A 25,650-nucleotide genomic window follows, 5' to 3' on the forward strand; every position below is an offset into this window, starting at 1 on the left:
CCAGAAGGTGGCCACTCCTAATGTGACTGCCTATGCTAGTAACAGAGCAAAAAATTCTAGAAGTCATTTTGGGAAGCTCTTGTGAGGAAGAACCTAGAGTTCACAGGGCAAGGAAAGCAGTCAGTCTGTGATCCCAGACAGGCAGCTTAGGCTCACCCTGTTCATCTTTCACAGCCCACACCATAAGGTCCACGCAGGCAGCATTTGCCTGGCAGCGCAGTTTGAGGGGGCTCAGTTCATTGTGGATCCGATCTGCATCATGTAGAATCTTCTGGAGCTCCCCTTGGCTTGTGTTGAACTGCTCCAGCACAAAATCATGGATCTCCTTCACAAAGGAAGTAGGGAGGTCTGTGGGAAAGTGGGAAGTGTCATAGCTAGAAACAAAACTGAATTGGAAAACAAGAAGTGGCTGTCAATGGTTATGGCCTTTCCCTCTCTAACAAAAAGAAGGGTAACATTTGATGTTGGCTATTGTGGTTTCAAGAACACCCAGGAAAAGATGCACAATAGTGCTCCATATGCAAACCACCTGGCAGCCATACGAAATTATAATTTCCAGGGAAGTTTAAGCCATGCTTTTTCAATTCTTACTTTGTTTTTGTTTTGTTATTTGTTTTGTTTTGTTATTTGTTGTTGTTGTTGTGGTTGGTTAGTTGTTTTTCAGTGGTGCTGAACACAGAACTCACACATACTATGCAAGCACTCTACCAATAAGCTACATCCCCAATCCACCAAGCTTTGTTTTAAGCAATCAATATACGAAAACCTAAAACACATAAAAGGGATGTGTAATCACAGGAACTGATTCAACTGACAATAGGAAGTACTTTACAATAGTAAAAAACAAAACAAAACAAAACAAAAAGGTTATCAGTTACCAGATAAGGAAAAAAAAAAAAAAAGTGCTTGGAGGCTGAGGAAAATCCCCTAGATCTTTGGACTCCCCAGAGTTTGTAGACTTTTCAAATTCTTATCCATGGGGCCAGGAAAATTCAAGGCAACTACTGTGACAGGCACAAGCCAGACCAGTTGAGGAAGCCAGCAACACATAGCCTGGGTGAAAGGGAGAACTTGAGGGCTCTTGGAGGTGAAGCCAGGCTTAGTCATCCTTGATCCTCTCCCACATAAACCCAAACCCTTGCTGTGGTTCTGACAGACTAGATTTCCCATAGTCCTCAGAATCAGATGAGGAATGGTTAAATTAAGGCATATCTGTATTAAAGACTATCACGTGATCATAAAAACCTGTTTACGAAGAACATTTAATAGTGTGAGGGAAAAATGTAGAAAAAAATGGTTTTAAAATGTGCAAAAGAGCTGGCACATGATTACAAGCTACTCAGGAGGTTGGGGCAGAAGGATTGCAAATTCAAAGTCAGTCTTGGCAAGTTAGAGACTGTGTAAAAAGTAGAAAAGGGCTGTGATGTAGTTCAGTGAAATATTTTGTATGTGCATGCCAAACTAGTTAAGATATTTTATCTGAGTTAAGTGATTGTAAGTCCCTCATTTCCTTTTTTAAAAAAAATTTTTAAAATGTCTAAATCAGATGTGTAAAATGAGTAAAACAGACAATATATATATATGTCTGTATATATATATATTGTATATATATATGTATATAATATGTATGTGTTGAAAAATGCCTTAGGAAATAAACCCACCAAAGAAGCCATCATTCCTAGTAATAGGGTCCTTAGGTCATGGTCAGATTTATTTTTCTTATTTGCTTCTTCCCTAAAATTTCAGTCATGTAACCATGTTGCTCATATGTGTGATATTTTCTTTATTTTGTTTTTTATTTTTTTAGATAGGATCTTGCTATGTTATCCACACTGGTTTCAAACTTGCAGGTTCAAGTAGTCCCAAGCAGCTGGGACTACAGTTGTGGGCCAGTGTGCCCAGTTTTTGTGTTTGTTTTTTAAGTGCCCCAGCAGAAAGCAAGCACCAGTCTGTAATGGCAGTTGAGGAGCTCATCCTCCTGCATGCACACACACGTGCCAATGGTCCTCACCTTTCATGTAGTATAGAGTATCACGCAGCATCTTAAACATGGTCAGATAGAGGGGGTCACTGAAGGTTGTGTAGTAGAGATCAGCACTGGGGTTGGCCTGCAGAGGAAAAGGGCAAGTGATCACAGAGCAGAAATTCTCTTCTGATGCCCCTTGCCTTGTATGCAGAGTCCCTGCAGACTATTATATTCATTACTTAGCAATCAAAATGGAACAACTACTTATCATGACTCATTACTCAGAAACTTTAATTACTCTCTCCACCCTCTTAAGCATGAGGCCAAAGAATGAGGAGGCTCATGCAGTGCAGAGATGCCTACAGGGAGCAACCATTTATACCCTTAACAAAAGAACTGCCCTTCTTATCCATGACAGCTCACAATCAATGGCCTGAATAGGGACATGGGAAGAGGAAGCGGGAAAAGATAGAGGGCTACCAAACCAAGGAATCAAATTCTGCCCATCACTCTATAGGTAGACACTACAGCTAAGGCAACTTCAGATTCAACTCACATTTTATAATTAAATTCATTTTGAATTATTCTTTAGCAATCTCATCAGAAAGGCAGCGGTGGGGAAAAATTTCACACAAGCCCTAATGAATTAAGTTAACATCTCCTTAACATCTGTACTATAACAATTTAAAGGGGCCAGAGGAGAGTGGATGGGGAGGCGTACACTGTGCAAGGCTAGAGGACAGGAGAATCCCTTAGAGGGGACAAAAGTCACATGAAGAACACAAGAATGATGAAGAGGGTGTAAGAAGCATGCCAGCTTTCAGGTGCGCCCTGATATTAATTAATAATTAACCAAGTGCTGTTGATGGGCTCTACAATAATGGCTTTATGGACATTACCTCACAAAGGCTTCATATAACACCCTTGCAGGACATGGATGAAGAAATAAGACTGGGAGAGTTGACATCACCCAGGGATCTGACTCCAGAGATTTAGATAATGCAAGTGTGAAGTCTGAGGCTTTGGAGTCCCACCACCCAATATCCGCAGCCCAGCTCTAGCACTCATTAGCTATGTACCCTAAATTCCTTAAGTCCGTTAAGTCTCAGTTTCCTTTTTGTACACTACAGATTGTTGGGAGACTCAAAGAGTCAGTGAGTAAAATTTTATAGTGTCTGGCACATAATAAGCACATAAAACCACTAGTGATTATGAATTAATAATATATTATAGTAACACTAAGCCAACATGTCAAACATCTTTGGTTTTTTTTGTAGACATAAAACCATTTTTTCAAATGGATGTTTATACTAAAACTCAAATTGGAAAACAAAAATACCAGACACACTCTGCTTCAGTAGAGAGTCCCAATTTACCAGGCTTCCCTTTGCAACCCTAACACAAGCCTTAAAAGGAATCCCCATTGAGCTTCAACTCTACCCTTAGGACCCAAAATGAAGATCTTCATTAGAGGTGGAATATAGTCCCAACAAGTCTCTGTCAGACTGCCCTGGCTAACTCTTAGTCCTGGTCTCCCTAGCCTGCCCTTAGTCATACATGACCACTCAGACAAGAGACACCAAGAGGCCTCAAAGACTGCAAGTTCAGTTCAAAGTTCGTGGGCAGGACTACAACCTGCAAGGTAGCAAGTATCAGATTGTAACTTAAGATTTGGTCCCTGGAAGTTCCTTCCCCATTTCAAACCCGAGCCCCAGCAACATTAAGTACTATGCATCTCAGAATCAGGAGAGAAAAAGCACAATAGGCTTAAATAAGAATCTGTGTTTGGCATACCCTCATGACAATAATCAGCCTAGAAAACAACAACCACTCTAGAAACTCATACTCAAAGGGGGCCTGACTCAAATGTTTCCTGAGTTTTTAAGAACTCCCAGTAATGATTTTAAAAAATAAAGTTATGGGCTTTAGTTCCCCAGATACACACCCCTTAACTTAAAAGTCAGGGCATACTGTGCCTATGAAGTACAGTTCTCAGCTTGGAGAAGCTATGGAAGTACCAAAGGAGAAAGGAAAATAAAAGTCATAGACACAAGCTGGACTCCAAGCTCCCACAGTATTTGATGCGAGCACACTGGTTAACCCCGTGAACCTCTACCTTCCAATTATGAAACAGAGTAAAACAACTACTTGTCAGGGGCACTGTGAAGTGATATATTTAAAAGAGCCAAGTATAGAACAGGGGCTCAGGTGGCAGGTGTGCTGTTATTACATGGAACTATGGTTAAATTAAGCTAAAAACTGTTAATCCCTTTCACTCCAACCCCCACATGAATCTTTCCGCTTTCTCCCTCTAGATGTTTAAATTAGGCTGATTTTGTAGTAATGCCCTCAGAAGGGACATACCTCTATCACACTGGCTACAACTGCATCCAAGGATTTGAGAACAGGTTCCTCAACGATTTTCTTTACCTATCAGGAAGACAAAATCTCATGAAGCAATTGACGTGACAAAAGAGACAGGAACACTAGCTCTTTCTACCAAAGTGCAAATAAGGTTCAGAAAGTAAGGCTGGGGGTGTATTTCAGTGGTAGAGGATGTGCTTAGCATACTCAAGGCCCCGAGTTTGATCCCCAGCATAAAAACAAAACAAAACAAAACAAACAAACAAAAAAACATATGAACTCATGTGGTGAAAAATACAATGAAAATAACAGGCCAACAACATACAGATTATGGCTATAAGTCAAACTATATGTACAAAATCCCCTTACTTGTGGTATCACTTGGGACTTCTTTTCTTACCCTATTTAGGAATGACATTAAAAACAAAGGAAAAGAACCAATTTCCTCAAATTTGCCATTATATTTCCATCTCTAGGATGTGAAAGTGTTCAGATTCCAGGCACTGTTGACATTTCATCCATTCACAGTTAACAAGCATATCTGTGTGATATCCTCCAATAATTCCTTCTCAGACATGCGGAACACCCTCCCAGCCAGTCCTCAGTCACTGAGGACTCTCCCTTCCTCCCTAGGTCCTGGTGCACTGGCAGTTCTGAAGATTTCTAAGTTCTTAAACTGGACTGCACATCACAATTTTGAATTCCATTTTATTTTCCTTTTTGTTGGTACAGGGACTTGCACATGCTAATCAAGTGCTCCGCCACTAAGCTACATCCCTAGACTCCAAAACCCCAAAGCTAGGCACCCATTTGTACTTTCTAACTTTTTTTTTTTTAAGATAGGATTGTGCTTTGCCATGTTGGCCAGGCTTGTCTTGAACTCCTGGGTTCAAGTAATCCTCTTGCCTCAGACTCTGCAGTAGTTGGAATCACAGGTAAATGACACCATATCCAGCTAAGTATCAAACAGAAGCAGTTATTTTCCTCTGTTCTCTAAATAGAATTTAGTATAGGAACAGACTGTTCAGTCAGCTACAGAATCATTTGATAAACTGCCCCACCTTTACAACTGTAATACATGATGAAGGTCATTTTCAAAATACATAAATAATAACATACCAGAATAAATAAAAACTCCCCAGAGAAAACCTAATATTTACGAAGTTAAAATATCTTGAAAAAAAATTCCCCCAAGAAAGGATATGAAACATTTAGGCTTTAATCAGGATTTCTGACATGGTACAAGGAAGAGCCATCTGTGAAGGCCCTGGCCCACTAGGGCCACCATTCTGCCTGGGACATCCACACTGAGAAGCAGTTATAGAAAATTCCTTCTGGACAGAATTTCAAAAACATCCTAGGGGTCTGTGCAGTGGCTCATGCTTGCAATCCTAGCATCTTGGGAGGCTGAGGCAGGAGTATCTGGAGTTCAAGGTCAGTCTCAGAAAAGACCTTGTCTTGAAATAAAAAATAAAAAGTGCTGGGGATGTAGGTTAGTGGTAGAATGCCCCTGGGTTCAATCCCTACCACAAACAAAATAAAAGCCAAACTAAGCCATTGAGCAATTCATTATGACTCCATCCTTTTTAATTACCCCGTAGGGTTTTTGGTTTTGTTTTGTTTTACGGTATTGGTGATCAAATGTAGGGCCTGTACTCTACCACTGAGCTGTACCCACCCTCTGTCACCTATGTTTTAATATCTTCTTGCGTTTTCAGTCTAAATAACGCCATTTTCCAAGTGATTTCTATTCACCTCCACATAGCAGTCAGATGGCTGCTCTCTCTGGTACATGTTTTAGTGTTTTCATTTCCTCATTTTCAAAACAGAATATCTGATCTTTAGAATCTCTCCTCAATGATGTTGTCATTCATACCCACTCAAATCTGTCTTGAACCACACAGTTCTAAAGTAAGAACTTAAGGGTCGCTGAATCTGGCTATAGTTCTGTGTAATTCAAAACTGTACCTCTAGAGTCAAGTATAATTGAAAAAGCACTGGACTTAGTGGAATCTGAATCCTTGAACTAAGCCTGACTGGTCTGAATATCCTTGATGAACTTGACAATGATTTCTTTACTTCTAAATGGGGATGTTGGTGCCTCCTGTACATGCTTCCTGCAAGGATTAAATCATACACAATGATTTTATAAATGCTACCCTTCTTCCTTGTTTAATCTGCAAATTCATGACTTCTAAATTGTACTTGGAAATACTGGCACAGGTTGAGCATCCTGTTGTGAACATCTGAAATGTTCCAAATCTGAAACATTTTTAGCACAAACATGTTGCCACAAATGGATAATTCCACACCTGACTTCATGTAATGAGTCACACAAAATTATTAAAAACACTATACAAGCCGGGTTCAGTGGTATGCATTTAGTCTCAGTACTTTGGGAGGTAAGACAGAAGGAATACTTGAGCCTAGGAGTTCAAGGCCATCCTGGGCAACACACCAAGATCATATCTCAAAACAAAAAACTCAAATTGTATAAAATTATCTTCAGATTGTGTGTATAAAGTATTTATGAAATACATATGAATTTCATGCTCAGACTTGAGTCACATCCTCAAAATATCCCACTACATATATGTTAAATTCCAAAAGCCCCCAAAAATCCTAAATCTGAATTACATTTGCTCCCAAGTACTTCTCCTCTGAAAAAATACAGGCTTCCAAGGTATAGTGGTCCACACCTATAATCTGTAATCCCAGCAATTGGGGAAACTAAGGCAAGAGGATCACAATTTGAGGCCCGCCTCAGCAACTTAGTGAGATCCTGTCTCAAAAAATAAAAAGGGCTGGTGGTAAAGCTGTGGGTTCAATATCCAGTACTGAAAAAGAAAGAGAAAAGAAAAATGGGCTTCCATCCCTGGCAATTTCACTGATATCTCATGGTCAGTTTTTTGGTTTTTTGTTTGTTTGTTTGTTTGTTTTTAATCCATTAGTGCTCTGCTTACCAAGTTTAAAAGTTCCCGAAGCATTTCTAGGGGAATACTGAACTCCTTATAGGTGATGCCATTGAACAGAGGAGAGACTGAGAAACTGGAGCTGATAGTGGAGAAGTAGTACTCGGGCTCCAGAGTAGTCCCATCCGGCAGACAGGAGGCTGGCAAGAAAGAAAAAAGGGAAAGTTACCTACGAGCACATATAACCTGGATACTTCCTCAACCAGATTCTCCTAACAACCAACAAAAACATAGATTTTGGGCTGGGGATATAGCTCAGTTGGTAGAGTGCCTGCCTTGAAAGCACAAGGCCTGGTCCTAGGTTCAATCCCCAGCACCGCCCCAAAAAAAAAAAAAAAAATTTTTTTTTACTTTGTTTATATACCAATTCCTTGCTTGTTTTTATTTTTTAAATATTTTTCTTGTGGTACTGAACTCAGAGGTGCTCTACCACTGAGCGACATCCCCCAGTCCTCTTTTTTCAATTATTTTTTATTTTGAAATAGGGTCTTGCTAAGTTGCTGGCTGTCATCAAACTTAACAATGCTTCTGCCTCAGCCTCTGACTGGCTGAGATTATAGGCATGTGCCATCACACACAGATCCTTGACTTTTTTTTTTTTTTTAATTAAGAGGTAAAGGCTGCGTATCAAAGACTCAGATGTGATCATGTATCATGTCATAATACTTTCAACCCAGATAATGTAACTTCAATGTAAAGGGAGAAAAAGATTGAGCAGCTATTTTTTTTTTTTTTTTTTTTTTGGGTACTGGGAATTGAACCCAGGGTCTCATATGTGCTAGGCAAAAGTTCCATGAGTGAGCTACACTCTATGCCTTTTTTTTTTTTTTTTTGATACCATGTATTTAATCCAAGAACATTTATCCACTAAGCCACATCCCCAGTCTTTTTAAATTTTTCATTTAGATACAGGGTCTTGCTAAATTATTTAGGGTGTCACTAAGTTGCTAAGGATGGCTTTGAACTCTGAGGCTCCTGCCTCAGCCTCCTGAACCACTGGTATTACAAGTATATATGCTGCTGCACTTGGCACACCCCAGCCCTCTTAAAAATTATTTTGAGATAAGTCTCACTAATTGTCCAGACTGACCTTGAACTTACTTACAATTCTCCTGAGTAGCTGGGATTACAGGTGTGTGCCACAACCATCCAGAGAATGACACCTTTTTAAAGGTTCAGAGATGTTAAAAGTTTGAGGTCCATAGGGCATCAAAAATGTTTTGTTACCAAATAGTACAAAAATGCACACTACTAGAAGTTTCAAAATTAGAACAATTAAGCAAAGTAAGCCAATCACAAAAAGGCAAATACTGGGGCTAGGGTTGTAGCCCAGGGGTAGAATGCTTGCCTAGCACATATGAGGCACTGGGCTTGATCCTCAGCACCACATAAAAATAAATATATAAATAAAATAAAGGTATTCTGTCCATCTACAACTAGGACACAATACCTTTATTTTATTAATTTATGGGGTGTTGAGGATTAAACCCAGTGCCCACGCATGTGAGGCAAGTGCTCCACCACTGAGCCACAACCCCAGCCCTAAAAATAAAAAAAATTTTAAAAAGACAAATACTGGGAGCTGGGGTTGTAGCTCAATGTACAGTGCTTGCCTTGCACATGTGAGGCACTGGGTTCAATCCTCAGCACCACATAAAACAAATAAAAGAATAAATAAAGGTATTGTGTCCATCTACAACAAAAAAAAAAAAAAAAAAAAAAAAAAAAAAGTCAGGAACTGGTATTGTGGCCCAGTGGTGGAGTGCTTGCCTGGCATGCATGAGGCACTGGGTTAGATCCTCAGCACCAAATAAAAATAAATAAATAAAATAAAGGTATCATGTTAATCTATAAGTAAAAATATTTAAAAACAAAAAGAAAAATACCTACTACTGTGAGGTACTTAAGAGTAGTCAATATCATACAGACAGTAGAATACTGGCTGCCAAGAGCTATGAGGAGAAGATGGGGCATTGTGGGTACAGAGTTTCAGTTTTACAAGATAAACAACATTTCTGAAGATAGATGGGAGGGTTGGTTGATGGTTACACAATATTAACGATAAATTTAACACCACTGAACTGTACACTTAAAATGGTAAAAGATGGCAATTTTTTCCATTATGGAAATATTATGGTGTATATTTCACCATAATAAAAAAATTGAAGGAAAAAAGTCAAAACAAAAAGTCATTGAGTCATCTGATAAATATGAATCCAAAAGCAAATAATTAGAGTCCATTATTAAAACACATTAGTAGAAAACTTATCATTAGAAAATAAGTCTATAATGTTTTCATAGTAAATAGTGACCAACAATATCAATCTATAAAGAACCCAATAATAAATTTTAAGTCTTTCTCAAGTACTAGAGAAACAGAAAAAGCAGAGTTGAAGTTAGCCCCAACTGTGTCAAAGTGGGGCATAACATAGTACAACACTGTTGACGTACTACCAATGGATACAAACCAACAACCTAGAACAACAGAAGGACATGGTAACAGTACTTCTGAAGGGGCAGTGTAAGAACTGGCAGACAAATGAGAAAAGAAGGGAGGGAGAGAACAGACAGTTTAAGACGAGGAAGGAGAGTGTGATCAGAGAGCACTTCTCAAAAAGACAACATGAGATGAAGACAAAGTGATACGTGGCTGAGCCAGTGTGGGAACTAGAAGAACCAAAGACCTAAGATCTTGGATTTCTGTGACAGGGTATTACTGAAAGTTAAGGTGAAAGTAAAGGATTAGAATTATGCTTTTAAGGGCTGGGATTGTGGCTCAGTGGTAGAGCACTCACCTAGCATGGGTGAGGTACTGGGTTCAATTTCCAGCACGAACATTAAAAAAAAAAAAAAAAAAAAAAAAAAAAAACACCTAAATAAACAAAATAAAGGCAATGTGTCCATCTACAATTAAAAATATTTTTAAAAATTATGCTTTTAAGACATAATTCTCGCCTGTCATTGTGGCCCATGCCTATAATCCCAGTGACTTGGAAGGCTGAAGCAGGAGGAATTCAAGTTCAAGGACAACCTCAGCAACTTAGCAAGATTCTGTCTCAAAATAAAAAATAAAAAGAGCTGGGAATGTGGCTCAGTGTGTAAGCACCCCTGGATTCAAACTCCAATACCCCGCTACAAATAGTAATAATAATTCTTAAAATGAGTGGTATTGAATTTTGTTGAAGGTTCTCTCTGCATCTATGTAGATGACTGTGCTTTTTGTCCTTAATCTTATCTGTGTTGTAAATTACATTTGGTTTGCAGATGTCGAACCATCCTAGCATCCTTAGAATGAAATCAACTTGGCTCATGATGTACAATCTTCTTAATGTGTTATTGAATATGATTTGCTAATATTTTATTAAGAATTTTTAGATATATGTTCATCAGGGATATTGGTCTGTATTCTTTTTCCTTAATATCTTCTTAACTGACTTTGATATCTGGCATCCTATAATGATTATGAGAGTATTCCCTCCTTTCTATTTAATGGAATATTTTGAAGAGAATTGGCATTAGCTCTTCTTTAAAGGCCTGGTAGAATCTGGCTGAGAATCCATCTGGTCCTGAGCTTTTCTTTGTTGGAAGACTTTTTATTACTACTTCAATCTCATTAGCTTGTTATTAGCCTGTTTAGGTTTTCTATATCCTCTTGGTACAACCTGAGGAGTCCATATGTTATCTAGAAATTTATCTATTTCTTCTAGAGTTTCTCATTTATTAGAGTATAGGTTTTCAAAATAATCCCTAATGATCCCCTGGATTTCTGGATGTTTGTGATGATAAAACTAGGGATAGGAGGAATTTAACCACAATATCATAAAGGCAATATATGACAAACAAAAGCCAATATCATGCTCAATAGGGCAAAACTGGAAGCATTTCCTTGAAAATCAGGAATGAGACAAGGATGTCCACTCTCACCAATCCTATTCAACACAGTACTTCAAATTTTAGCCAGTGCAATTAGGCAAGAAAAGGAAATAAAAGGAATATAAATAGAAGAAAAGAAGCCAAATTGTCAGTTCACAGATACTATATGGTCCTATATTTTGAAGATTCAAAAAACTCCACCAGAAGACTTCTAAAGCTAATAAACAAATTCAGCAATGTAGCAGGATACATAGTCAATATAAAAATCAATAGTTTTCCTGTATATCAATAATTAATTTGCTGGGGGGAAAAAAGAAAAATCTAAGAATAAATCTAACCAAGGAAGTGAGGTGGTGCATGCCTATAATCCCAGTGGTTCAGGAGGCTGAGGCAGGAGAACTGAGTTCAAAGTCAGCCTCACAAACTCAGTGAGGTCCTAAGCAATTCAGGGAGACCCTGTCTCTAAATAAAATATAAAAAAGGGCCAGGGGGGCTGGGGAGATAACTCAGTCAGTAGAGCACTTGCCTTGTAAGCATAAGGCCCTGGGTTCAATCCCTAGCACCCAAAAAAAAAAAAAAAAAAAAAAAAAAAAAAAAAGGGCCAGGAATGTGGCTCAGTGGTTAAGTGCCTCTGGGTTCAATCCCTAGTACAAAAAAAACAAAAACAAAAACAAACAAACAAAAAAAAAAACCAACTAACCAAAGAGGTGAAAGACCTCTACAATGAAAATTATAAAACACTGAAGACGGAAACTGAAGACATTGTTAAAATAGCCATATTACTATAAACCATCTATAGATTCACTGTAATCCCCATCAAAATACCAATGACATTCTTTGCAGAAAAAATACAGTTCTAAAATTCCGAGAAGACTCGGAATAGCCAAAGAAATTCTAAGCAAAAAACAAAACAAAACAACAACAACAAAAAAACCACAAAAACAATGCTGGAGACATCATAATACTTGGACGACTTCAAATTACATTATAGAGCTATAGTAACAAAAATTGCATGACACTGACACAAAAAACAGACATAGACAAATAGAACAGAAGACACAGAGACAAACACACAGAGTCATCTGATCCTTGACAAAGGCACCAAAAACATACATTGGAGAAATATAGTCTTTTTAACAAATAGTGCTAGGAAAACTGGATATTCATATGTAGAAGAATGAAACTAGATTCCTATTTCTTACCCTAAACAAAAGTCAACTCAAAACTATCAAAGAACTAAGAATTGGACTAGAAACTTTGTAACTGCTAGAAGATAATGTAAAGGTAGTCAATACGTCAACCTATGGGCACAGGCAACACCAATAGAACCTCTAAAGCTTGGGAAATAATAAGAAGAATTAATAAATGAAATGGCATCAAATAAAAAGGATTCTGCACAGCAAAGGAAACAACAGAGAGCATGAAGAGAGAACCTACAGAATGGAAGAAAATCCTTGACAGCTGCTTTTCCAACAGAGAATTAATATCGAGAATATATATAGAAGTCATAAAACTCACCACCAAAAACACATTACCCAATCAATAAATGGACAAATGAATTAAACAGACACTTCTTAAAAGAAATACAAATGACCAACAAATATATGAAAAAATATTCAATATTTTTAGCAATCAGGGAAATACAAATCAAAACTACAGAGATTTCAGTTCACTCCAGGTTAGAATGGCAGCCATAAAGAATACAAATAATAATAAATGCTAGAGAGGACATAGGGAAAAAGAAACACTTATATACTATTTGTGGAATTATAAATTAATACAACCACTATGGAAAGCAGTATGGAAGTTTCTCCAAAGACTAGTTATGGAAACAATATATGACCCAATTATACCACTCTGTGTTATTTATCCCATAGAATTAAAGTCAGCATATATAGTGATACATGCATCTATATTTAAAGCAGCACAATTCATAATAGTCAAATTAGGGAACCAGCCTACTTATCCATCCATAAAAGAATGAATAAAGAAAATGTGGGATATATATATACACAATGGAATCTCATTCAGCTATAAAGAAGAATGAAATTATGTCATTTGCAGGACAAATACAACTTAAGAGCATTATGTTAAATGAAATAAGCCAAACTCAGAAAGCCAAGAATCATGTTCACACTCATATGTGGAAGCTAGGGAGACAAAAGGGAAAAAAGAGGTGGGTGGCTCCATGAAAATAGGGAGAACAGTAGATCTGAAAAAGGGGAGCAGGGAAAGGGAGGAGGAGGAGAGAGGGAGGTGGGAAAAGAAAGGGAAAGTACTGAGAAATGAAATTGACTAAATTATATTGTTTTATTGAGTGCATCTATGAATATGCAACAATAAATCCCACTGTATATAAAATTATAATGCACCAATAAAAATTTTTAAAAACTGGGCACAGTGGCTCATGCCTGTAATCCCACAAACTTAGGAGGCTGAGACAGGAGGATCACAAGTTTGAAGCTAGCCTTGGCAACTTAGTGAAAAATAAAAAGGACTGGGGATATAGCTCAGTGGTTTAAAAAAAAAAAAAAAAAAGAAAAGCCCCTGGATTCAATCACCAGTACCAAAACCAAACAAGTAAACATTTTTTTTAAAAAAGAAAGAAATTTAAAAATAACTCTTAAAAAATATTCATACAGAAAAAAATATATTCATACAGGACTGTGGAAGGCCTAGAAAGGGAGAGGACCTACTATAAGAAGAATCCGAGTGAAACTAGAAGTGTATGAACAAATATGGAAGAAAGCAGTATGTGCTGTTGCCTCTCCTACAATGAGGAACACTTAAAAGGTATACATTATCCCTTTGCTCACAAGCCTACCAATAGGTAGCAGATCTACTGAAGGGACATTAGAGCTTGCACAGTCAGTAGTACGCAAGTGTGCCTCCATCTGGTCACTTAAATATGCTTAAAGGGCAGCCACAATGGGTTGCCGGGAGGGCCTTGCCAAATAGGTAGACAGATGTTTACAAGGGAAAAAGAAGGTTTTGCATCATAGCTATCCTCAGAAGCCCCAAAGGCCTAGGGGTAACAAAGGGTTTTAAGGCCTAGAGGATATATTTTACACATGGACAACTGGATCTCTTTGGAAAGTGAGTGAACTTGGCCTTTAGTTCCAATATGTACATAAAATGTAACATGTACATGTAATCCAGGTACTCAGGGAGGCTGAGGCAAGAGGATCACAAGGCTAAGGCCAATCTGGGAAACTCAGCAAGACTGTCTCAAAATCAAATTTAAAAAGGGCTGAGGATGTAACTCTGAGGCAGATTCACTCTTGGGTTTAGTAACTAGTAATGTGCAAAACAAAAAACTAAACGAAACAAAAAAACTCATGGAACATGTTATACTCTCAAACATCTAAGATACTATACAAAAAGTTGCCCATGTTTATTTGAATTCAGATACTAACTCCCCTCCTTTTCAAAAAATTCTTTATATCTCTCAGGATGGCCTTGAGACATGTTCTTTTAGCAACTAGAATCAATCAAAACTAGAAAAGATTACATTATGAGGCATGAAATTCTGGTTTCTCCATTTCTTATCACTTAAATCCCCTCAAGGGTAAGATGTAATTTTAACATGTGTCTGGTTCAGCACAAGGGTGTTCACATCAATAAAGTTCAATAAATTATATGAAAGTATTTTGAGCAGCAAAGCTCCATAAAGTAGTATTATCTACATTCTGATGGCAGGCATTTGGGCGCCAGTAAATTACTCTCTGTACTTTTCTATTAATAATATTTGAAAATAGAAAATAAATGCTTTTAAAAAAGCTTGCCACTCTGTATCCATGACAATAAAACAGGCTCAGAGTGACCTCTTGTGATGTCAACCCTTTTAGAGTTAACATCACAAGAAGACACTGTGAGCCTGAGTACTAAGTGGTTAATATTCCTGGCAGAGAAGTGAAGCTCACCTTCAAAATAGTGAAAGGCAGATCCTCCAGGGGAGCTTGGAGGGGGCATGCCACGTTCTGGGCTGACCTGAAACACAACCAGAATTACAGATCAGAAAAGGCCAGGGAGACAGGTTTGTCTTAGGCAAGGTTCACTCCACCAGCTCAATATCTATTCTATAGCCATATATTTATACTCGATTACTGAGTTGAATTTTTCTTAGTGTTTTGTGTTCCTATCTTTTCTCCATTAGTCAATTATGTAGCTCTTTTTCTTGGTGCTGGGGAACTGAACCAGGGCTTCACACATGCTAGGCAAGTGCTCTACCACTGAGCTACAAGCCCAGCCTTCAATTATATACTTCTTCACCAACTATCTCCCACTCATAATGGTTTGATACCCAACTACTATGAAACAAATTCTTCCCAGTTATGAAATCACTTATAAATCTTAAAAAAGACAAGGCAAGCCCCTAGGATTAAAGAGAATTCTAGTGAGAACCTTCCATGTTTCTTAAATTTCCTTAAACTACAGACAAGGGGTATTTTCTTCACATGAGTACTTAATGAGATCCTTCTCCCCTGCTCTTCTCCCAGGAGCCCAGCCCTACCTGAGAGATGCTGGACACACTGCTGGTTTTCCTCTTTAGGGTGCCCTCCTGACAGACAGTCAGTAGATTGCTGGGGAGGATGGAGCGAAAGTCATTAAAGGAACGCCTTCGGACACCTTCTAGCTCTTCTGGGACTCGCAGGGAATGAGGAAGGACTTTGGGAAAGAGCTTCGAGAGGAGAGACTCTTCCGTGTTGCTGTACCGCCCAAACGCTCGAGAGATTCCTATCAGGCATGGGATTGCATACTTGCAAAGGTATTCTAGAAGACCAAATGAGAATGTTATGATGAGATAGTTTACCTGTAAGAGAGCCATGCTATACCAACTTGTAATATTTCACAACCCACCTAACAAATGTGAAGGTTGAATAAGCCATAGTACTAGGGTCAACCCCAAGGGCTAATCAGTGATATTTCCATTCTATCATTAACAATTTCAGACTATGTTTCCCTTACAGCTAATCTCCTTGGAAGGTCTTGATCTATTCATGTTACATCCAAATCAATAATATACTTAGGTCATATTTTCAGGTATCTCGAATCTAAAAATATATTCATATATCCTAGGATCATATTGGTAGCCTTATTTACACTATGGAAAAAATGATCTTTGGAAGTCAACTAAACTACCCACGTTATAGGTGAAAAAACTGAGGTTCAGAGGCCTTGTCCAAGGCCATTTGGCATTTGTGTATAGAACTGTGCTTGTGACTTCATGCAGCCTCTCAGTATATTAACCCACAGCAAACGTAACCTAATACAGAAAGGTTTTCACCCATCGGGGTGCACATTAGGTAACAAAGAACAAGAGAAGAAAAACAAAGATTAGGAAAAAACAAAAAAGAAAAGCAAAGACTAGGAAAAAACAAAGTAAAGACAAAGATGAAGATGAAGACAAGGAAAGAGAAAAAAGCATTAAGATCTATAATCATACCTTTTTCTTGAATCTCCAAGGCCTGGCACATTCCCAAAAGGACATGTAAAACCTGCAAAAGTGCCTCTAAAATCTGTAACAGTCAAGGGAACAAAATTATACACAAAACTGAATAAATACCACAAAATTAAATCAAAATTCAAAGAAGCTTCAGGTATCATCTTGACTTAGCCCTCCACTATTGTCAAATAGTGACTTCAGAGACAGAAACCCTGACTCTCTAGGCTAGTACAGAAATCCTCCTAAAAATGTGTCATGCAGTCCTCCTGGGGCTTGTACGTAGCAGCCCCTAGAGCTACTTCTTCCTGCATACTCATTAAACTGGTGATTAAGACTCCACATCTTCTCTTTTCATAGCTAAATAGCCTTCACTCTTTCCAATCTTATTCCTTATGATAAAAGTTAATTATGACACTAATTGCCTGTTTATGTTGCTACTATAATCCAGCTTGTCTACCCTGTCTGGCAGTATGATGCTCAGAATAAAATACGTTAATATTCCAGGAATGCAGGAATGTGCCCAGAATAGTCTCCAAATTAATCACAGATTCTAGACTGAAGTATGAACTTTTTAGTAGCCACTTCACAATGCTGGTTCAGAGAGCTTACAGACAAATAAAATGCTTAAATCCTTTTCATACATACTGCTCTAAAGTTATACCTTTACTTCTGCAATTATTTTTAACTTTTTATTTATCCCCACAAAAGCTTATATTACTGTTAGCTTATAGGACTAGTCTTCAATTCCCAGTTTTGTGCTCTTTTCAAATGAAATCAACTTGCTTTTTAGATCTTCACTCAAAACACTGGTTCATTTTGCTCCAATGGTTGTAGGCAGGCCACTGGAAGTTCCTGCCAGGCCAATATCTCAATCATCCTCTGGGATACTCCTTTAGGCAGACCTGAAAACCCTATGAATCTGGCACTTAGGCCATATAATTGGTCCAGAAAGTCAAGAGAGGTGCTTGACCAAATTCTTCATGAAGTTCAACTAGATAGCATCTACTTATTTCTCTCGACTATGAGTTTTAGAAAACCCAGGTAAAGAACAAAATTAAATTGGTCTGCCATGACTTGTTCATAACCTAAATTTCCTTCATTTTCCTAATATTAAATAATGTTGCATAACCTGTGAAGGCCTAAAAATCAATGCAGATTGAGTATCCCTTATCTAAAATGCTTGGGACCAGAAGTGTTTTGAATGTCAGACTTTTTAAGATTTTGGGATATTTAGATGTACATAAGGAGATTTGCTGGGGATAATACATAAGTCCTCACAAAAATTCATTTGTTTCATATATACTTTAAACACATAGTTAAATGGTAATATATACAATATTTTTAATATGTCCTTATCTTAACTGTAACTGAGTTGTATTATATTGGCCTTCAAAAAGTTTCAAATTTTGCAACATTTCATAGTTTGGATTTTTAGGTAAAGGAGACACAACTTGTACTTTTGCCCATTTCACATAATAAAGTCATTTTTTTTTTTTTTTTTTGCTGCAGTGTTGACCTTTTTATTTTGATAAATTTTATTCAAGACCTTAAACCTAAAAATAAATGAAGAAACTAAATTAGAAAGAACTGCAAAAACACTGCTAGCTGGGAACATTTAGCATGTAGTAAGGCAACTAGGCACTCCACAGAAACTAACAATAGTAACATACAAAAACCAACTTTATGAAATTTTGTGAAAAACTGAGTTAGGAAAAAGTTTAAATTATGGTGATATTCTTTGTTTATAAAGGACGGAGGGAAGGGACTGAGGTTAGAACACCTCCTTAGCACCCTAGCACCCCCATCCCCCAAAAAAGGAAGTTTGAAATATATGCTGGTAGCATTTCCAACAAAATTAACAAGAACTAAAAAAAAGTCTGGGCACTGAGAAGTAAAAACTACCTAGAAAATTTATTCTATAAATGACTTCAATCCCTAAACTAGAAGAAGAGAAATGAGCTGCCTCTGCATTTTTCTGCCTGCCTCACAGCGTTTTGGGGAATGCTGAATATGGTAAGACTCATGAGATCTTGAAAAACAAAGCAAGCTGAAAAGTACCAAAAGCAATCATGAAATATTTCTTAGGTCTGCTATTAATCATATGAAAAAAAACCCTACACAATCCAATCACTTCAATATTTTTTCTCCCTCTTCACCACTTTGGAATTCTTTTTGATCTTATAGCAATGAGTAAGTTACCACATGCTTACCTCATCCCTAAGAGAAGGGTCCCTATAAGCCACATCAGACAGCAAAGTAACCAGGCAAAAGCTAAAGCTCTCTGCAACTGGGAGTGTACCTGGAAGATGTGAAGACAGGAATCAGATCATTAGAAACAAGACACTGGGCCACACCTGCTAGCCATCCAATTCAGTATGTTCCCTCTTACATGACTTGCCAAGAAACCAGTTTATAGTGGCTGCCCTCAATAAGTCTCAACAGGAGAGATATGGGCCTAATGATTTGTTAAGAAATACCTCTTTCTTTTAACAAAATACTTTGGCTTAATAAATTTAATGTTTCCTTTTAATTTACAGTTTGAGATTACAGAGCCTACTGAAATTGTGAGATTTCATTTTTTATTATCTTCCTAAATAAAAGTGAGAAATCAGTCTTGATGTATAAGATGGTACATGGAAGCTATCAAGCACACACTACTATAACATTAAGCTGAATGAAATGTTGGTTACATTTTCTTTTGTACTTTGTTTTGACAAATAGGAAAAATCATAATAAGAGCTTCCAAAGATTTGCTCTAGGGCTAGGAATGCAACTCAGTGGTAGAGTGCTTGCAAAGCAAGCAGAAACACCAGGTTAAATCCCCAGTACCACAAAAGATTTACTCTTTTCCACAAAAGTTTTTTGGTTTTGGTTCTGAGGATTAAAAACAGGGTCTCCTGCAGGCTAAATATAAGCTCTACTACTGGGTGACAACTCCATCTCCACTCCCTGAGCTTTTAAGTCCTCCCAGCACTAAGACTTCTATCAGGAAGGTTTTAGGAACCCTCAACACTGGAGGGAGTGTTCTGCCTAAAAAACCAAAAGCTATGCAGTTCTTTTACCAGGTCTAATTTCAAATGTTAGAAACAATGTGAGTTGGTTCAATCACGATTAAATATGTAGTCAATTTTAATACTGAATCAGGACATATAAGTATTCACTATTTTATAGACATATTCATAGTACATAGCAGATTATTACATTTTTATTTCTGCACTGGGAATTTTAAAATTAGTTCTAGATTGTTCTCAAACTTGAGTGTATGTCAGAATTTTCTGAGGACTTGTTAAAACTGCCCACATGCCACCCCGAGGGTTCTAGTTCAGGAGAGCTTTAGTGTGGGGACTGGGAGTGTGCGTCTCTGACAAGTCCCAGGTGATGCTGATGCTTCTGATCTGGGACGATATTTTGAGAACTATAGACACTAACTTCTGCTATTATCCAAAGGTGCTATATCAGGCCTCACAGAGGTAGATTCCAAAAAAAACTTCAGTCTTATACATCATGAACCATAAAATACTGGAGGTCTTCCAAGCAGAATTTGGAGTCTTGGGAAATAAAGATACAAGAACATCAGTGTTGCTAGTAGTTAGTACCAGGTTTGGCACACAGTGAACCTATGTGAATATTTGGAAAGGGACAGAAGGAAGAAGGTAAGGAGAGAGGAAGGAAGAGAGGGCAGTACACAGGAGGAGAGGCAAAGACTATTACTTTCACACTGGCCCCTAAAAGAATATTAAAATAAAACACAAGCTAAACAGAAACACATATGAATTTATTCAATTTCTAAAGGTACAAAGTTTAACTGAAGCTTAACAACAGCAACAAAATGATAAAATTAATTATAGTGAATATTGTGGCTGAGTCTGTATCATTCATCTCACCCTTCTGGCACAGCTTCAATGCAATGTGGAAAAACCTCCTTTCAGGAGTGAGTTTAGACTAAGGGTTTAGACTAAGGTTTGAGGATGGGCAGGTGACCCAATTCCAACTAACAACATATGAGAAAAGATTCTTGAAGGTCTCAAAGTTCTTGCTCACTCTTTGAAGAGCACAATGGAAAGCTGGCAAGCCACTTGCCTTTTTCCTCCCTTACACATCACACTGGACAATGATGAGTAAGCTCAGCCCACACTGCTGCAGGCAGTTAGTTGTTTCACAGCCAGGAGCAGGATCAGTTAGAAGCATCCTAACTGGTATGTTAATACAAATAAACATCTGACCCTTAAAGATGCTGAACATATTTTTCCTTGTTTTCAGGGAAAACATTACACAAAATTACCTCTGCCTTTCCGAGCTGTGCTTTCTTCTACCCAATACACTTTTGGAAGTCCTTTGAGAAGTCGAAGAAGGTAAGGAACCACACAATCTTTGTGCTACAAAAAAAAAAAAAAAAAAAAAAAATTAGATTTAATAAATGACTGGTAGCCCCTTTAACATAGATTAAGCTCAAACCAAAGCATAGCCACATCCCAATCATCTCAAAGATTCTCCAGGGATAATGTAAATCAAGTACAAGTTTACACAGCATTGCACTTTGTTTCCACAAAGCAAAGTCCAGAGGCTATTATCTGAGCTTATACCATGAGGGCCTAAAAGAAGTGCTCTAACCTGTCCTTTGGAGCTGAGTATTCAAGATTGTGCCTTCTCTGGGTGGTAGATCCCTATGAAAGCCTCTTCAGAAAATATGCATGTGTACACAATTAAAGTCACCTTCAGTGAGATGACTTCAGATCACCCAAAACTCATCTACAGGCCCTAGGATAAGATCTTTGGGACTAGAGAGAAGCTCCCAATCACAAGCTTCTCAATTTGGTGATGCTTTTTATTGTTCATATCCCTTGTTTTCTTTTCCTCCTTTCTAAAAAAATTTTCTGCTTCATTTTTCTTCTTGTTCAAGTTTTCATTAACCCAATTAAAAAATTACTTTTCTCAATCAAATGAGCCAATAATATACAGCTTCATAATCTTCCATCATTTTTTTTTTTTTTTTTTTTTTTTTGGTTTATTGGTAAGCATGCTCCAGAGAAGGAGATTTGATGCTCTTAATGTATTAAAAACAGCTCCAAGGGGCTGGGGTTTTAGCTCAGTGGCAGAGTACCTGCCTAGCATGTGGAAGGCACTGGGTTCAATTCTCAGTACCACATATAAATAAGTAAAATAAAGGTCCATTGACAATTAAAAAAAATTAAAACTATAGGATTCTTTTTTTTTTTTTTTTTTTTTTGTGGTGCTGGGGATGGAACCCAGTGCTTTCAAGGCAAGCACTCTACCAACTGAGCTATCTCCCCAGCCCCAAAAACTACAGGATTCTTGAAATAGAATCCTTAAAAAAAAAAAAAAAAAAAAAAAAAAAAGCTCCAAGTTAAAAAAATAGTTCCTTGATGCTCCTCCTACTCAAAGGTGGAGTCTAATTGACTTCCCCTTGGAAACTGTCCACCTTAGTTACTTTCTTTTAGTATATATAGAAACGAGCATAAATGTAACTCTGACTTCAGAGACTAGAGATGGTAATGCAACTTCCACTTGTTTCTTTCTCAGGATACTGGCCCTGGAATACAGACATTATGATGTGACAAGGCCCAGGCCACATGGAGAGTCCATGTATACAGAGGTATCCTGGTCAACAGACCCTAGATTCAACCCCCAGGTATGTCCATGAATGAGTTTTCACATAATTTCACTACCAGTTTTTGACCCTCCCCTAGTGACACCCAATAGAGTAAACAGTGACTCTTCTGAGGCCTGTCTAGACTGCAAATTTGTAAGCAACAAAACAAAATAAACAAAAGGAAACAAAAAACAAAATGATTGTATTAACCAGTTTGGGGAGTTTGTTATATCACAATAACCAACAAACAGAAAATTTTATTTAGTAAAAAGAAAACAATTTCTCCAATAAATGATAAACTACAGCTGTCTAGGATCCTAGTGTACTAAAAGGCACAAAGCTCCAAGGGGCCTGCACTACCTGGCTCCCTGTGGCAGAAATGGCCCTGATTGGTTCTTCCCTATATAAACTGTGATGGTTTTAGTAGGATGTAATGAGTAAAACCATCTCCACTACATTGGGTCACAGCTGCAACCAGGTTAGCCCATATAGATACAAGGAGGCCAATGCACAGCCCATCATGGAAGGAAGTAAAGAATATAAATACCAAGTGAACCAAGAGAAAGTTGGTCCCTGGGGTCTCAGGGGACTGACAAAGCATTCTGGATTCCTTTCCTGGTATCCATGAAACCAAGGACTTTCCCTAGAAGCATAAGCAAATTATACGATCCAAAGGATAACATTATATGCCATCTGGAACCCTCCCAATCCTCACTCAGAACCAAAATTACACCAAAGGTAATTTGTACTCCTCTCCTCCTGGTCATCTTAAAAAGTCTAATATGAGTACAACATTTTGGGGATTTACAGATAAATCTAACAGGTAATGTGTTTGCCAAGGATATTTTCAACCACTAAACATTTCGACAGTAGTTTCCTATATTCTTAAAAATAGCTAGGTGTGGTGACACATGCCTGTAATTCCAGGGTTTGGGAGGCTGAGGCAGGAGAATCAGAAGTTCAAAGACAGCCTCAGTAAAAGTGAGGCACTAATCAACTCAGTGAGACCCTGTCTCTAAATAAAATACAAAATTTTAAAAAATAATAATAAAATAAAATACAAAATAGGACTGGGGATGTAGCTCAGTGGTCGAGAGGCCCTATATTCAATCTCTGGTACCCCAAAAAATATACATATAATTTTTTCTGCCCTCTATAATTGTTTTTATATTTAAATAGAACTTGGCAAACAGAAAAGTAGAAATAATTTTCTTTTTTTTCATGTTAATAAGTATGCAGAAGAAAAAATAAATGCAGCTTATGCATCTCATTTTGGTTTTTCACGTGATTTTGCTCAGGCAACCTGTTTAATTATTAAAAGCTGAACTACCATGCTCCTGTGGATAAAATAAGTGCCAATAAAATGTTTATTTTTGCAAATGTATAAATACTTTGTCAAAAAATGTTAGTGCTTGTTGGAGTAAAATATCTAGGACATACAAGCTAATTTATATAAATCAACCATCTTTATTTTCCTAATGGCATGACTGAACTTAGAATTTAAAAAGTGATAATGATAAAAATAAAACAATCAATAAATAAAAGATTTCCCAAGTTTAAGATCAGCAACTTTAGTGAGACTCTATCTCAAAATAAAATGAAAAGGGTTGGGGGTGTAACTCAGTGGTAGAGCACCCCAGGTTCAATATTCAATCCCCAGGACTGAAAAATCAAATAAACTAACAAACAAAAACACAGTACTCCCACCAGTTGCATGTTCTTCCTGCCATTCCCTCCCACTTAACCATTTTAATTAGGTGGGAATGCATTCTTCAAGTACCGCATTAAGTAAATATAAGCAGATACAAATATAAATGATCATTATGCCCCCTTTACGCCGCAGAAACTTAAAATTTAGTAAAGCATTACCTGAAGATCAGATTCAATGAGAAAAATGCCCAGTGCAATCACTGCATCTCTCCGTCTTTCATCTAGTTGAAAGATTCCATGGAAATCTACTGGGCACATGCAAAGCAACTTTTGGACCTAGAAAACAAAGCAAAAAAAAATTCATACACACACACACACATACACACATATGATATATGGCTGGAGACATAGCTCAGTAGTATAATACTTGCCTAGCACACACAAAGCCCTGGGTTCAATCCCCAGTACTGCAAAAAAAAAAAAAAAAATACAGATAGATAGACATCTTTAGAAAACTATAAAGCCACATTCAGAACAAACTAGTCCCATAAAAGTCCATAAAAGAATTAAAAGATCATAACAAGAAGGATTGGGCTGCATGCAGGATAGCTACATGGTAAAGCATTTGCCTACCATGGTAGGAACCTGGGTTTGATTCCCAGCACTGCCCTTCACATATATACATCATAAAAAGGACATTTTCAGAGGTTAAAATAATCACATACATGCCCTAAAATACATACACTCAGAGCAACATATGAAATATGATATCTACAGAAGGGTAAGGCTCAGTGTGTAGTCTGGGGTTTGCCATCAAGACACTCCAGAGTGTCTACTCCCTGTGCTTCCCTAAACAGGTTACCCCTCCTGATCTGTGGTAATAATTTTTCTGACAGCTTTTACAAAAACCAAATATGTGGCTTAGAGGATGGACCATGCCTACAACTACAGCAGATCAGGAGGCTGAGGCAGGAGGATTATAAGTTTCAGTGCACTTAGTGTAAGACTCAATCTCCAAAAAAAAAAAAAGAGAGCTGGTAGAATGTCCCTGCATTCAATCTCTAGTACTGACTGATTAATTAATTAATTAATTGAAACCATATATGTGTAAAGCAGTTGGAACTATACACATCATACAGCAAGAGCTCAATAAATAGTATTGACTGTTACTGTGATATGCCCAAACAGTGGCAACCACAAGGCAAAGTAGGTATACGTGAGCAATGTATTGAATACATGGAAAAATTAGGTTTATCTTCTAAACACACCAACAGCAAATGTCTGTCTTTACACAACTAAAGATAGCAAAGGTGATGTCAATCTTAAAGAGAATTCTGCCACAAGAATCACCCATCAAAGCATTAAGAAAAACAAGGACCCTAACCTTGCTATTTTGTGATAGCCTCAAAAAAAAGTCATATTACTGACATTCATATGGTTGTGGTGGCATGTTTTAACAGTGGATCAAGTATATCAGGGCTTGAGGTTATGCCCTGAAAATTCATTAATAAATTACATTAATGACAAAATTAATTACAAAATTAATTTTTTAAAAGAAAGAAGGTTGTTTTGGTTATCTTAGATTTTACTTTTTTTTTTTTTTTTTTTGCTTTATTGTTGTAGTCATTACCTTAGATTCTAAACAGGCAAATACAAAGGAATCACAAAGACTTGAAAAGAAAGCATCTTCTTAGATGGCTGTATAGCATGCACAAGGCCCTCAGTTTAATTTGTAGCATTGCAAAGGAAAAAGAAATAAAAAAGAAAG

The 25,650-nt window shown here is 37.5% G+C and overlaps 1 protein-coding gene across 1 annotated transcript in view; it reads right to left on the reverse strand.

Moving 5' to 3' along the window:
• The window catches only part of PI4KA (phosphatidylinositol 4-kinase alpha), a 146,897-nt gene that overhangs the window by 86,269 nt on the left and 34,978 nt on the right, over positions 1-25,650 (reverse strand). Inside the window, exons 2-11 of the mRNA XM_079152131.1 lie at positions 24,102-24,218; positions 20,904-20,997; positions 18,832-18,920; positions 16,622-16,694; positions 15,689-15,948; positions 15,099-15,165; positions 7,294-7,442; positions 4,331-4,396; positions 2,012-2,108; positions 157-348 (exon numbers count right to left, since the gene is read on the reverse strand). Of these exons, the coding sequence (XP_079008257.1) occupies positions 157-348; positions 2,012-2,108; positions 4,331-4,396; positions 7,294-7,442; positions 15,099-15,165; positions 15,689-15,948; positions 16,622-16,694; positions 18,832-18,920; positions 20,904-20,997; positions 24,102-24,218 (1,204 nt within the window). The remainder of the gene's footprint in view (positions 1-156; positions 349-2,011; positions 2,109-4,330; positions 4,397-7,293; positions 7,443-15,098; positions 15,166-15,688; positions 15,949-16,621; positions 16,695-18,831; positions 18,921-20,903; positions 20,998-24,101; positions 24,219-25,650) is intronic.

The sequence above is a fragment of the Sciurus vulgaris genome (assembly GCF_902686455.1).
Source record: "Sciurus vulgaris genome assembly, chromosome: 8".
Taxonomy (NCBI): Eukaryota; Metazoa; Chordata; class Mammalia; order Rodentia; family Sciuridae; genus Sciurus; species Sciurus vulgaris.